At 36.6% G+C, this 15,721-nt stretch overlaps 1 protein-coding gene across 2 annotated transcripts in view; it reads left to right on the top strand.

Annotated features, from left to right (window-relative positions):
• LOC106878350 (acidic mammalian chitinase) overlaps nucleotides 1-15,721 on the top strand; it is a 69,994-nt gene that overhangs the window by 35,282 nt on the left and 18,991 nt on the right. The window contains exon 2 of one of the 2 annotated variants that reach the window (XM_052969765.1): nucleotides 9,872-9,936. The exons of the other annotated variant lie outside the window; for it this stretch is intronic. Within the exon in view, the coding sequence (XP_052825725.1) occupies nucleotides 9,872-9,936 (65 nt within the window). The remainder of the gene's footprint in view (nucleotides 1-9,871; nucleotides 9,937-15,721) is intronic. 2 annotated transcript variants of the gene reach the window in all.

Here is a 15,721-nt window from a genome sequence, read left to right as displayed (position 1 = left end):
TATTTATATTCCTGCAAAACCAATGTGAGATATAGAATATGGAATATACAATATATAATATAATATACAATATATAATATAAAATAAAAATGGATGGTACAATGAAATAAAGTATTGAATGTCTTATTGAATATATGGAATATGTCTTATTGAATAGATGAAATACTGAGTGTTCAATATAAAGGATTAAATATATAAAGGCGAATACATATTTTCTATACCTTGTGGTATTTCATTATGGCCGGTATGACAGACTTTAACAGACATATATATATATATATATGTATATATATGAGGGGGCGGGGCTGAAATTTCTTGATTTTGAGTTAAAGAAAATACAGGAGGATCAGTTAATTATGATTTTATTCAACATATTCCCTTCAGATTCAAACACTTATTGCAGTGGTCCTTCAGCATTTGTAAGCCCTGTAAAAGAATTGGAAGGCTGGGCCTTCAACTGGACCTTTCATGATATCCTTAAAGCCAGGAACTTTTCAGCCCCCAATTATATCTATGTACAAATATATACATGCATACATATGAGTGCAGGCATGGCTGTGTGGTAAGAAGCTTGCTTCCCAACAAAAGGGTTTCGGGTTCAGTCCCACTACAGTACATTGAGCAAGTGTCTTCTGTTATAAACCCGAGCCAACCAAAACCTTGTGAGTGGATTTGGTAGACAAAAACTGACTGAAAGAAGCCTGTCATGTGCGTATGTGTGTATGTGTTTGTCTTCCACCACACTGCTTGACAACCAGTATTGGTTTGTTTACATTCCTGTAACTTATTGGTCCTCAAAAATAGACTGAAAGTATAAGTACCAGACCCCAAAAATAAGTACTTGGGGTGGATTTGCTTGGCTAAACACTTCATGGTGGAGCCCCAGTATGGCCCACAGTCAAATGATTGAAACAAGTAAAAAATAAACTATATATTTTGTGAGTGTGTGTGTGTCTGTGTCTGTCTGTATCACCGAGGCGATGACTACTGACCGAGACCTTTGGAAATGTGCTGTGCGTGAGAAGACCCGGCAAGCCAAGTGAGATCGTTGCCAGTGCCCCTGGACTGGCTCTTGTGCGGGTGGCACATAAGATGTACCATCCTGAGCGTGACCGTTGCCAGTACCGCCTGACTGGCCTTGTAGGGTTTTCGAGCGAGATCGTTGCCAGTGCCCCTGGACTGGCTCTTGTGCGGGTGGCACATAAAAGACACCATTTCGAGCGTGGCCGTTTTCGTGCAGGTGACACGTAAAAGCACCCACTACACTCTGAGTGGTTGGCGTTAGGAAGGGCATCCAGCTGTAGAATCTCTGCCAAATTAGATTGGAACCTGGTGTAGCCATCCGGTTGCACCAGTCCTCAGTCAAATCGTCCAACCCATGCTAGCATGGAAAGCGGACGTTAAACGATGAGGATGATGATGATGATGTGTGTGTGTGTGTGCGTGTATTTAAGTATAAATATGTGAAACTATATAAATGTATAAACATGTGAAACTGAACCTGAGACCATATTCTTGAGAAGCAAACTTAACCACACAGCCACACCTTCACTTATATATGTGTGTGTGTGTGTGTGTGTGTGTGTGTGTGTATACACATAGAGAGAGAGAGGTATATATGAACATATATACACACACATCACCCATTTTATAATTATCTTGCATACATACGCGTTTACTCTTCAATTATGCATACATTCTTGTGAATACACTCACTGACACATATACACATATATTTCCATACATAATTACACATTCGCACTTGCGTATCCTTTTGCATTTCCTTAAGCAAATGCTCCATATCTTAAGATATATGTGCATGCATGTATGTATCTGTATGTGTGTGCACAATGATCTGAGTTTGTATGAGTCATATGTAATAAATAATAATGTCATGATTTCAGATTATGTTTAAAGCCTATTGGTTGTTTGAATCAACAATATCTGCTGGCTTGCTAGGCAATTGTGTAATTTATGCTTCAGCTATAGACTGTTAGTTGTACAGCATAAATTTAGTAGTGGTAATAGTAGTAGTAGTAGTAGTAGTAGTAGTAGTAGTAGTAGTAGTAGTAGTAGTAGTAGTAGTTGTAGTAGTAGGATATGATAATAGAGGATAAAAATAAACAAACACTGTAAGTTCATAGATTTTGCTATTCATTATGATAGCAGAGTTTATACCAAGGAAGTTGAGAAAAATTGAGAGATAACAGGATCTTTTAGTCAAAGAGCTGAGGAGACTGTGGAGCTCCAAGGCAGCAATTAGTCATGTGATAATTGGTGCACTTGGCACAACACCCAAAAATGTTACATAGAAGACTGAAAGATATTGGAATTGAGACTTGCATTGTTGACCTGCAGAAAAGTACCATCCTGTATTCTGCGAGAATCCTTTGAAAAAATTCCTGAGATTTTAGGAGACATGTTGTTGCCAAATCTGAAGATAAAATACCTGCTAACAGAATTAGCATGCGCTAGTCTAATTATGATAATGATAATAATAATAATAATAATAATAATAATAATAATAATATTTAAGGATTGATGTTGCTCCTTCCGAAGGTAAATGAACAATAAGAAAAGTGTCAAAATATTGTTCATTCGATAAGTCACACTCTTCTTATTGTTCCTTTAATAATAATAATAATAATAATAATAATAATAATAATGATGATAATAATGATAATAATGATAATAATCCTTTCTACTGGAAGCACGAGGCCTGAAATTTGGGGGAAGGGATTAAGCTGATTACATTGACCCCAGCATGTAACTGGTACTAATTTTATCAACTCTGAAAGGATGACAGGCAAAGTTGCCCTTGGCAGAATTTAAACTCAGAACATAATGGCAGACGAAATGCCGCTAAGCATTTTGTCCAGTGTGCTAACGATTCTGCCAGCTCGCTGCCTTAATAATAATAATAATAATAATAATAATAATAATAATAATAATAATAATAATTAGGAGGAGGAGGAGTTAGACAATGATAACGATGGTTCGTTTTATTTGCCATCAGGGTAGCACATGGAGGAGACAATTCAAAGACAACCACAAAGTGGGTTGATTTACACAATGGAATAATAAAAATAATAATTCAGGAAATACTTGGCATAAAGTATTAGAAAAAATAATGAAGTTGTAATCCTCCTGATATAGGAGGATCTTTCAAGCTGGTTGAAGAACGTTACCATCCAAGATCCTTCTGATCACCAAGGGCAGGTGTCTTCTCCAGTTGCCATTCGCTGACTTTTACAGATTTATATTTACAGTGGTCCCATTCACTCTTACCGTTTTCACCACTCTCACTCATCTTTCAATAAATTCACTCTAGGATATTGCTTCCTTCTTTCCTTTTATATTTCTTTTTGATTGAAACTTGGAGAAGCTGATTAGAGGTCTATCATGAAGGAAAGTCTTTGTCTTCATACCTGTCTATCTTTTTCACTATACCTCCTTCTCTATAGTCAACAGAGGAAAATTGTCATTCTTACCCAGTTAAGAGAGAGTGATGGAGCAACCATCACAATGCTCTTGGCTAACAGCCAGATCTGTTCTACATGTGACAGTAGCTGTTTAACATAACTCTTCAAGTCAACAATACATGGACACTGAATGTGTGCACAACGAATTTTATCACACAGTGTGCATCTAGGACAAGCCTGTTTGACAATACTTCCATACTTGAAGAATAATTGTCAATGCCCATAGTTGCCCTGAGAACATTGTCACTCTTCCTTATCTTTAATCCTCTATAGATTGCTGGAATAGACCATACATCAGTCTATAGCCCTCGGCTGATCAAAGCCTTGTGAGTGGATTTGACGGATAGAAACTGAAAGAAACCTTTTATAGTACATAAAATGCATCATCTGAATGTGATCGATGCCAGACCTGCCTGACTGCCCCCCCCCCCTGCCAGTGGCACATAAAAAGCACTATCCAAACATGGCTGATGCCAGTACCCCTTGACTGGCTTCCATACCGGTGGCATGTAAAAAGCACTATCCAAATGTGATTGATGCCAGTACTCCTGACTGGCTCCCATGCCAGTGGCACATAAAAAGTACTATCTGAACATGATTGATGCCAGGCCCGCTTAACTGGCTCCTTGTGCTGCTGGCACGTAAAAAGCACCCACTACACTCTCAGAGTGGTTGGTGTTAGGAAGGCTATCCAGCTGTAGAAACATTGCCTGATCAAATGGGAGCCTGGTGCAGCCTCTGGCTCTCCAGACCTCAGTCAAACTGTCCAACCCATGCCAGCATGGAAAACGGACGTGAGACGATGATGATAATGTATATATCATCATCATCATCATCATTTAACATCTGCTTTCCATGCTATCATGGGTTGGACGATTTGACTGGGGACTGGGTGAACCAGATGGCTACACCAGACTCCAATCTGATCTGGTAGAGTTTCTACAGATGGATGTCCTTCCTAACGCCAACCACTCTGAGAGTGTAGTTGGTGCTTTTTGCGTGCCACCGGCATGAGGGCCAGTCTGGCGGTACTGGCAACGGCCACGCTCAAATGGTGTGTTTTACGTGCCACCTGCACAGGAGTGAGACCAATGTTTTGTTCACGAGTGCCATATATACATATATATATATATATATCTGTGCGTGTGTGTGTGAGAGAGAGAGAGAATTAGTGTCTTCTTATCTTGATAGAAAGTGTTAGTATTAAAAAGGAAATAAGCACACAACCATACCTGTGTCTGTACTCACTCCTACACACACACAAGCACTCGCATATGTTTTACTATTTTAATTTTTAAATTTTAGACTTTGGTTTTTTTTTTCTCATTTTTATCACATTCTAAAGACACTCACTATCTTAATCGCTTTTACTCACTGTACTGTCTTCTGTGCCAGTGGCACATAAATAGCACCATTTGAACATGATTGTTACCAACATCGCCTTCCTGGCATGGGAAAAGACATTCAAGCGAGATCGTTGCCAGTGCCGCTGGACTGGCTCCTGTGCAGGTGGCATGTAAAATATACCATTTTGAGCATGGCCATTGCCAGTACCGCCTAACTGGCCTTCATGCTGGTGGCACGTAAAAGCACCCACTACACTCTCTGAGTGGTTGGCATTAGGAAGGGCATCCAGCTGTAGAAACTCTGCCAAATCAGATTGGAGCCTGGTGTAGCCATCTGGTTCACCAGTCCTCAGTCAAATCGTCCAGCCCATGCTAGCAAGGAAAGTAGACGTTAAACGACGATGATGATGATGATGACTCTTCTTTTTCTACTTTCAACTGCTCAGGCTTTAAAGCTTCAGCATTCAGATATTACTCTGTCAAACATAAAGCTTGTTTATTCACATTGTTTTGAATTAATTATGCATTAACTTATAGCTTCAAACTTTTGATGGTGTGATTGTTTAATTTTAGAATGACATTTTAGGGTAGGTGTGAGAAACTGGATCTGACCAGTTTGAATGTACAAGAGATAGAATATTTGTGCCTCATGTGTCTGGTTTAAATGCTAGAGTGTTAAACTAAAAATGCTATTTGTCTCATTTTCTTTCTTTTGTGTGGTTCTTTATAGTGTTTATTGACGTTAAATTATGCGTGTATGTATGTATGTATGTGTTGTATGTGTGTATGCATGCATGTATGTGTATGTATTGTATATATATATAGAGAGAGAGAGGGATAGAGAAAGACAAACACACATGTTGTTATTGCTATATATAAAGCAATTATAATAGTAATATTTATATATATATATATATATATATATATATATGTATGTATATATATATATATATATACATATATTTGTATACATGTACGTGTGTGTGAATATATATATATAGAGAGAGGGGGGAGGGAGCAAGAGAGAGAGAGAGAGCAATAATATTGGGGAAGCTGGCATAGATAATGTGTGAAGAGGTGAGGAGATGCTTTGATGTTCCTGGTTCTGGTCCTATTGATTTGGAGGTTTCTGCTTCAAAATACTTTCCTGCATAAATTTTTACCTATATTCCCTTTACAGTTATTGTAACAGATAAAAAAAAAACTGAAGCAATACAACTCTCCTTCAGTATTTTAACCTGCATATAACTGAAATGATCAATAAGGAATCCTTTTCCCCTACTCTTCCTTTATTTCCTCCTCTTTTTTAATAGTAGTAGTTGTAGTGGCGGTGGTGGTAGTAGTAGTAGTAGTAAAGGGTGAATAACAGCTCGTTCTCTTCTTTTTCCTTATAAGCCCTCTTTAATTGTAATTTTATCATTTAGATAAATATCATATCTATTAATATGTATTTGCATCTAACTCCTTTACTTGTTATTAGAATATATAATAGAACTGTACTCTCTCTCTCTTTCTCTCTCTCTTTCTCACTTTATCTATGTGTGTATTGTGTGTGCATACACACACACACACACACACACACACACATATATATATATAATCAGCAGATGTGATCCAAATATTCTTGGTATAGAAAACACAGTAGTGCTCAAATGATATATATGTTGTATATCAAACCCAATCTGTTGTATTTAATTTGTTTATCTGCATAATTACCTCTTTCATTCTCTCTCTCTCTCTCTCTCTCTCTCTCTCTCTCTCTCTCCATACATACATACATACATACATACATACATACATACATACATACAAATCAAAAATGAAAAACAGGAAAAGCTGACAAAAGTTAATTAGAAATACCCAGTGAATATAAGTGAAAGTTTTAGATGAGGAAAATAGGAGTGATGTTTCAAGCCTTGCTCTTCATCAGAAAGATGAAAAGTCTAGAGAGAAAGAAAAGGAGGAAGGAACAGAGTCCAAGAAAAGCACATACACACACAGACTATCATACACACACACACACACACACTCACACACACACTCACACACACACACACACAAACGCACATGTATAAATGTGGGTACGCAGACACTAGTTGAGCACTGGATATGCTCTGTATAGAAGGCATGTAGTAGTGCTCTAATCTCCAAATTGTTCATCCATGATGAATTCTTCATCCAGAATTCTTCATCCAGGATTAAAAGAAATCAAAGCCAAGTTGATATCGAGCTAGTGATGCAAATAAACACAATTAGTTTTGACATACACATACACACACACATCTATTTATACATAGACACATATATCTACATATATTCAGTAAGATAAACACACACACACACACTCACACACACATGCACTCACACACACACGCACACACACACACACACAAATATATTTTGCTTAAAAATACAGAATGCCGAGAACAGAACACATAGACTCTTAGCTCAACACCTGTTTCAGGGAGCTTAGATTTATGTGCGCATGTGTATGATATGTCTATGTATGTACACACACACACACCACACACACACACAACACACACAACACACACACACACACACACACACACACACACACACATGAATGTATATAGTCATGCAAATATATGTAGTGCATAGATGCATATATATATATATATATAATTTGCTAAACCTGTATGTGATACACTTTCAATATTTTTAGTAAGTGTACAATTCTCTGAAACCATTATTGATAGTGTGTGTGTGTGTATGTATATATATATATATATAGAGAGAGAGAGGGGAGTGCGATGGGTAAATTGTTGCCATTTCATATTTTTAATTTCGCGCATGTTCATTGTTTGTTTTTGATTTTGTCAGCTATATAGTATAATAGGGGCAGTTGGGCACTGTCTGTGAGAAAAACAGCATCATGATGCAATTCATTCTGCCAGAAATTTGGACATGACATGCTGTACTGCAAGCTCCAATACGAACATTTCAGAGTGTTTGGGTGTCAATCTGAGGACATGTACTGAGAGTGATGAAAATCAAACACCCAGTCAACATCATGATGTTTGGAGTGATCACTAGTAATGGCGATGTTATGCCTCCATTCATCTTTCCACACGGCCTCAGACACATCACAGAGGTCTACATCAAGCGCATGGAGGAAGTAGTGCTACCCTAGGTGAAGAGGGTGGTTGCTGGAAGACCCTATGTCTGGCAACAGGACTCTGCACCATGCCACACAAGCAAGAGAACCCAGTCATGGCTGTCAGACAATTTCTGCGACCACATCACCCCTAACATCTGATCACCAAACTCTCCAGACTGCAACCCCCTTGATTATTTTGGGTGGGTCGCAGTTGAAGGAGGGCCCAAGATGAACTGAAGGCAAGGAATATGACAGCATTCACCAACTTAAACAAGGAGACAGTCCAGAAGAGTTGCAGGAGATTCCAAAGTCATCTGGAGACCACGGTTAAAGCCAATGGCAATTTTATTGAATAAATTTAGTTTTTAGTATTTCAAGATATTTTTATGTAATTTTAGTAAATATATGTTAAAATGAGATGTCAGTGTTATTTTCAGTTTTGCGTAATTTAGACAACAAAATATTCACTGCACCGTGTATATACATACACACATATATGTATATATATATATATATATATATATATTGCGATGTGATTATGGTTTCAATAATTAAACTATTTTTGTGGGGGATTTTATAAAGTATTTTTATTTTCTTATCTAATGATGTTTTGTAGTATGATAACAATAAAATATGTCACAAAATATGCCTAATGGAATTACTGTAAATCCTCAAGTATAGTCCGCCCTTGAGTATAATACGCAGGGGATTTTTAGGGGGCTGTACCTCTGAAAAACCTAAGCCTTGTGTATAATACTCACCCCTTCTCTAACTTGAGTCAAGGACGTCTATATAACGTCCTTGGTTTATAAACGTATATTCGGTAACGTCCTTTATTATTATTGTATATATAACATAATGCAAACATGTAGCTTTTTTGTGCACTTGTTTGCAGAAAATAAAGAAATAACAGTAATAACGTCAGTGAAAAATAAATATTAAGTAAATTGCCTTTACATATTTATCACTTAGAAAATTTTGCTTAGAAAATATTTTTTATTTTTAACCTCGTATATAGTACGCCCTAGAAATTTTTACCTTTAAATTTTGGGAAAAAAAGTGCGGATTATACTTGAGGATTTACGGTACATAAACTGCACCTAAAATCTGTTACGTGAACCAGATATACAAAAACTATTGAAAAGATGAAGATTTAATATAAAAACCCACATAAAATGCAACAAAAAATACATCACACCCAATCATAAATTAAAACTAATAATATACTACAAAAGCAAGAAAAATTAAACCCTCCTTATTAATATCACACCATAACTCAAGAAAACACTGTGGAAGACCAATGTGATCTATAAGCTTAAACTTCAGGAAGTTACAAACTTCAGGATATTAGCTGTTACTCTGGACAACACCTTCATCTAGCTCACCATGAAAGGATGGCTTAGTGATAGAAATGGTTATACGAGGGGGTGCTGAAAAAAGTTCCTGGTTTTAAGGGTACTGTGAAAGGTCTTCTGAGTACTTTTTACAGGGCTTAGAAAAAGTGAAGGACCACTGCAATAAGTGTGTGAATCTGAGAGAGGAATATGTTGAATAAAATCATAACAATTAACTGATCTCCTTATATTTTCTTTTAGCCAAAACCAGGAATTTTTCAGCACCCCACCATAGTGTTGAAAAGTCTTGAAGATTTTAGCATCATCATCCTCTACTTTCATGTTCTCTACATGCTCTATTTCAAATCTGTCTGGAATCAACTTTCATCTTGAAAAAAAAAAAAAAAAAAAATTGTGGCAAAAAAAAAAAAAACTAGCCAAAAAAGAAATAATAATTGTAGTCTTACATTTTTCTGTTGCAATGCAAGAAATTGTTATTTTTTTGTTTTGTTTTATGTTGTTGCTTTTATAATTTTATTTGCACTTATAATTTTAAATTGTTTCTGTTATCCTCAACTATATTTTCAGTGTGTATATACTTATAGCTGTTTCTGCATTGTTGTTAAGCTTCTTAGGTGCAATGGCAAACGTTGGTGAGTCTTTTATACATTGCTCTAAGCATTTTGGTGTTATATGTCTGTTTGCCTGTTTGTCTGTCTGTTTGTCTGTTAGTGTGTCTATATGTCTGTCTGAATGTATGTATATCAGATTAGGGCCATCGTACTTAATGAGGCAAAGAAAAAAATCAGATTAATTAATTAATACCGTTATTTTTCATATGGGTCACATCCTCTGTGTAATTTTCTGTGTATTTTTTATCCTTTACATGCTTCAGTCATTGAATTGTGGCCATGTTGGAGCACTACCTGGAAGGGTTAAGTTTAACAATTCAGCTCCAGTGTTTATTTTTAAGCCTTTTGCTTATTTTTCAGTCTCTTTTGCTGAACTGCTAAGTTACAAGAATATAAATGAACCAACACTGGTTGTCAAGTGGTGGAGGAAATGAACATGCATACACACACACACACATACACACACACGCACACAAACACACACATATACATGCAAAGGGCTTCCACACAGTTTCTATCAAATTCCTTCACAAAGCATTGGTTGGCCCAGGGCTACAGTAGGAGACACTTACCCAAGGTGTCATTCAGTGGAATTGAACCCGAAACTAGACAGTTCCAAAGTGAGCTTATTAACCACACAGCTATGTCTACACATTTACCTATGCATAGATTAGTTAACATTTTGTGTTCTAAAAGACATTAATTGTTTCTTTGGTACAACTATCAAAAAAGAAAAGGTGAGATAATTTCAAGAAATTAAGAATTAATCTCTCCAAGTTAACTTACATTCTTAAGAGAAAATCTGATCTTTGTTGGCAAGTGACAACTATGGATGTCTCTACAGATATTCTATAGAAACCTCAACAAGTGTTGTAAAGCGCACTGCTAACACACTAAAACATGAAATTGACTTATAAAAACTTGGTATATTTTATAGTATGTTTTAGTTGCGTAATGAAATATCACATCCCTACAAGTCATTAATAACCATGGATCTGTTTTGATCTATTAGATCTCATCAGCCAGGAGTCTATATTGACATGCCTTATCTGTCAAGATAAGCGTTATAATTTTTGGCCAGTATAATTTGCATAAACAAAGAAAAATAAAAGAAAAACTAAGGGAAATAATTCAAACAAGAGCACTCAAAGAGCGCAAACCTCTGCCGAGGCAACATTAACATCCTCTCAACGATTAGCTGGAGGTGATTTTTAAAATGTGAATATCCGAAATAAACTTGACTGCTCTCACAAATGAAAATACTGAAAATGAACGTGGCCATTTTCAAAAATTAAGTAAAAAAAAAAAGCAGAAAAATAATGTAGCATCCTTGTCCGGTACTGGATTGATCCCAAAATCTAATCAGTCCGTGCCAGTCACGATGCCAAACATCCCTGAAAGTTTTATCTGAATCCACCCACTGGTTCTTGAGATATCTTGTCCATGGACAAACAAACAAACACAACTGAAAACAATACTTCTGCCTTTGCTAAGGCGGAGGTAATAAGCCTGGAACCCGAGCAACCGAAGAAAGCCATCAGGGAAATAGACTCAGCAGCTGAAACTAGCTCAAGGTAGCGATGGTTGATAAGAGACTGCAAGTAGAACCCTTCCATAGGTGAAGACTAGCTCATTCCTTGCCCCACTTGAGTGAAATGTATAGGCTAACGGGTGAAATGCTTGTGACCCTAAGATATCTGCTGAGTATGTGGAAGGGTTTCCGGCATTGCACTGGATTTAGAAGAGTTTACTTACCTCTGAGTAGCTCCTTTTGTTTCTGCATGGGACAAAGCATCTCTGATGATTCTTTCACTCATAATAAAATATTAAAAAAAAACCTAAGGGAAATAATTCAAATAAGCTTATAGCTTGGATTAAGATTAATCACATATATATATAGCGAGAGATGTACAGAAAAATGTGGATAATTAAATTCTTCATTAACTGAAATTGCTTTCTTAGAGAAAGGAAATGAAAAACACAGTTTCAAATTTAATATACATGCTTAAAAGAAAGTCTGACCTTTTAAGCAGGCAAGGGGAACAACTATAAACATATTTCAGACTTATTAAACTTTATCAGTAAAGTATAGTCTTCTTAAATCTGTCTTATCATTGACTTAGATTTGTATGATTCAGTGTATGAATACATGCATGTATGTACAATATACGCTTTGCTTTGTTTTGTTTTTTTGTTTTATTATTGCTTTTCTTTTCTCTTAAGAATTAATTTATTGAACCAATAAAATTCTTTTATTACAATTCATACAAACAACAACAGTATTGCTGTTTAACCCTTAACATTCAGATTATTATGTCAAATTTAATGCTTCTATATTCATGTTATTTTGAATTAATCATGCATAATCTCATAGCTCTGGGATTTCAATGATATGATTGTTTATTTTTTAGAATGACATTGCAGGGTAAGTGTAATATGCCTGATTTGAAAAGAGGTAGAATATTTCAGCCAGATATGGTCAGTTTAAATGCTAAAGGGTGTATCCTAGGTCTGGCCTGATCCAGGACATTTATTGTGATCAGAGGCATTCAAACCATGAACATTTTTTCTTCCTTTTTTTCAAACTGTGTACTTTTTGCAGGCATATGGCCTAGTGGTTAGGGTCCTAGGCTTACAATCATAAAGTTGTGGGTTCACATCCTTGGCTAGGCAGCATTATGTATCTTTGTGCAAGGCGCTTCATTTCACATTGCTCCTGTATACTCTGCTGAAAATGTATTGTAGCCAGGTGCTGATGTGATCCCTTCACTTCCACCTGTTACATCCTGGATGTGCTGCTGAGTCAAGGGATGGGAGGGCTCTGAATGTCTCTCTTCCCTTTAGTATGTGGGTAACTGAGATAATTAGTAAAAACATGGTTGTTGCTTCTATATCATATTTGCTTGTGAGTGATGGCTAGCATTGATAACTAGAGCAATATTATTTAATGTGCACTGTCATTTTTAAGATTACAAAGAATAGTTTAAAGGATATTTGGCAGCTATTTCTAGTAGATGGAAAAGTTTCTATTGTTGACTCAACAAACAACTTTGTAGAGTCACATAATTAGTCCACATTACTCTTTAAGGGGTATAAGGCAATTTTCCCAGTTTTTCTAGTATGTGTATTCCTCCTTGGATGGGATGCTGGTCCATCACAGGGTTACTCACTTTTACCAGCTGAGTGCTCCAGAACACAGCACATTGCCCAGTCCAGGAATTGAAACTACAGTCTTATGATCATGAGTCCATTACCCTAACCATCAGACCATATACCTCCAATGTAGAGTCACACGTTCAACTTCAATAAAGTCTTGGGTAGACATTGGATTTTGAGAGTGTGACGGTAAATGTGGAGTCAATGGATTAATTATAGAAGGGGCTGCATTGAAGGCACATTTTCCTTTTCTATCCAATCATCCAAGCTTTTCAAAGTTACTGATGAAAACAAAAAAATTCTGGAAACACATAGGTGCAGGAGTGGCTGTGTAGTAAGTAGCTTACTTACCAACCACATGGTTCCGGGTTCATTCCCACTGTGTGGCACCTTGGGCAAGTGTCTTCTACTATAGCCTCGGGCTGACCAAAGCCTTGTGAGTGAATTTGGTAGACGGAAACTGAAAGAAGCCCGTCGTATATATGTATGTATGTATATATATATATATATATATATATATATATATATATATATATATATGTATATATATATATGTATGTGTGTGTATATGTTTGTGTGTCTGTGTTTGTCCCCCCAACATCGCTTGACAACCGATGGTGATGTGTTTATGTCCCCGTAATTTAGCAGTTCGGCAAAAGACACCGATAGAATAAGTACTAGGCATCCAAAGAATAAGTCCTGGGGTCGATTTTCTCGACTAAAGGTGGAGCTCCAGCATGGCCACAGTCAAATGACTGAAACAAGTAAAAGAGTAAAGAGTATATTTGTTGTCATAGATGCAAAAATATATCAGATAATGGAAGAACTACAGCATTAGTGATAATTCATTCATAGTGAAAGTTATGTTTGCTTAACAACAATGACGATAATGAAGTTGGTAATGATGATAGTGATGACGGTGATAATTATAATAATGATAATAGTAATAATGATGTTGCTGAACATTTTATCTTAGGTCACTAATGATTCGACCAGCTCTCTGCCTTTACGATAATTATGACTGTTACAAATTTTGGTTGAAGGCCTGCAATTTTAATGAGAGGGAGAAAGTTGATTATGTCAACCCCTGGGCCCAACTGGTACTATTTTATCAACCCCGAAAGTATGAAAGGCAAAGTTGTCCTCACCAGAATTTGAACTCAGAATGTTAAAAGCTGGGAGCAATTCTGCTAAGCCATTTTGTTTGATCTGCAGCTTTGATTCTGGCAGCTTTGCTGTCTTGATGTTAAATATAATAATGATAATTATAATGATATTAATAATGATGATAGTGTTTTGACAGTGTCATCTAGAATGTTGAACAGGATGACAATGACAATAATGGTTTTAAGATGATGTAATCTTTTGTCCTCTAAAACTGACAAACTACTTGCTTTTATTGTTAAATTATTCTCTTCTTTTCTGTCTCCCATTTTCTCTCTCTCTTTCTCTTTCTCTCGCCTTTTTCACATTACTCTCTCCTCATCTCTCTCCTCTCTCACTTCCTTTTCTCTTACTTCCTCTTTCCTCTCTCACATCCTCTCTCCTCTTGCTTCATCTATCCTCTCTCACTTCCTCTCTCCTCCTCTCTCTCCTCCCCTCTCCTCTTGCTTCGTCTATCCTCTCTCACTCTCTTCCTTTCTCTCTAACTGAATAAGGAGGTTGGGAATTATCAGGACCTTGTCCAAGGCACATAACTAAATAGCGATGACAGTAGCTATCCGTCCAACTCTACTGTCACAACTTCAGCCATCCCCGCACCAATACTACAATCACTGTCACAGAAATTATTGCCACCATTCACATAACTTTGTTACCTGGTAACCAAGACAGGGAAGGTTCTGGGACAACACAGTCTCAAATAATGACAGTTTAGTGAATGTAGCTAAATAAATGCAATGTGGTTTAAGCTCTGATAATATAATGTCTTCTGATTACAATGAGTCAGGATGATTATTGATAAGAAAATATATCTCCCAGTTACTTGTTCTGTAGTCAGATAAATGAATCAGTAGAAGATTTACTTTTCATCCAGATTTTGTTAGGAGACCAGAGCGAAACACCATCTCTCAAAACCTTCTCAGAGCTTAGGAGATATTGACATCAAATTACTGTTGCTTTTTCCAGCTCTCATCATCATCATCATCATCATCATATCGCCATCATCATCATCATCATTATTGTCATCATTATTTTATCTCATTTTTCCATGTTAGCAGGGCTGGATTTATCTCAGTATTTTGCGGTTTGCTACAGTCTTTTAACATCTGGTGCAACCTGCATCAGCGAAAACTGGTCATCTTTGTTGTGCGTGTCAGATTTTTGGTTTAGTTTTTATGACTGGAAGCCCTTCCTGTCTAGCATTATCCATATCATATCATGTGCTGGGTGCATTCTATCATGTTACCAAAACTAGAGTGACTAGTCATTTATGGCTTTATGTCCAGAGCTATCTCTACCTTGTGTCAGTATTGGAGTCCACATCTCTCCCATTTGTTCCTAAAGATTTTTAGATAATCATTGGAAGCCTACAAAGCAAATATATACATGCCACATTCATTTCTGTGATGCATGATGTGTATATATTTACTGCTGGGTGTAGGTTGAACAGAGTGAGTTGAAGAGTAGTGTTTTTGTCAATGATATAGAT

The sequence above is a fragment of the Octopus bimaculoides genome, chromosome 7 (assembly GCF_001194135.2).
Source record: "Octopus bimaculoides isolate UCB-OBI-ISO-001 chromosome 7, ASM119413v2, whole genome shotgun sequence".
NCBI lineage: Eukaryota > Metazoa > Mollusca > Cephalopoda > Octopoda > Octopodidae > Octopus > Octopus bimaculoides.
Note: the sequence above shows the minus strand (reverse complement) of the source record. Positions and strands in the feature narration are given on the sequence as shown.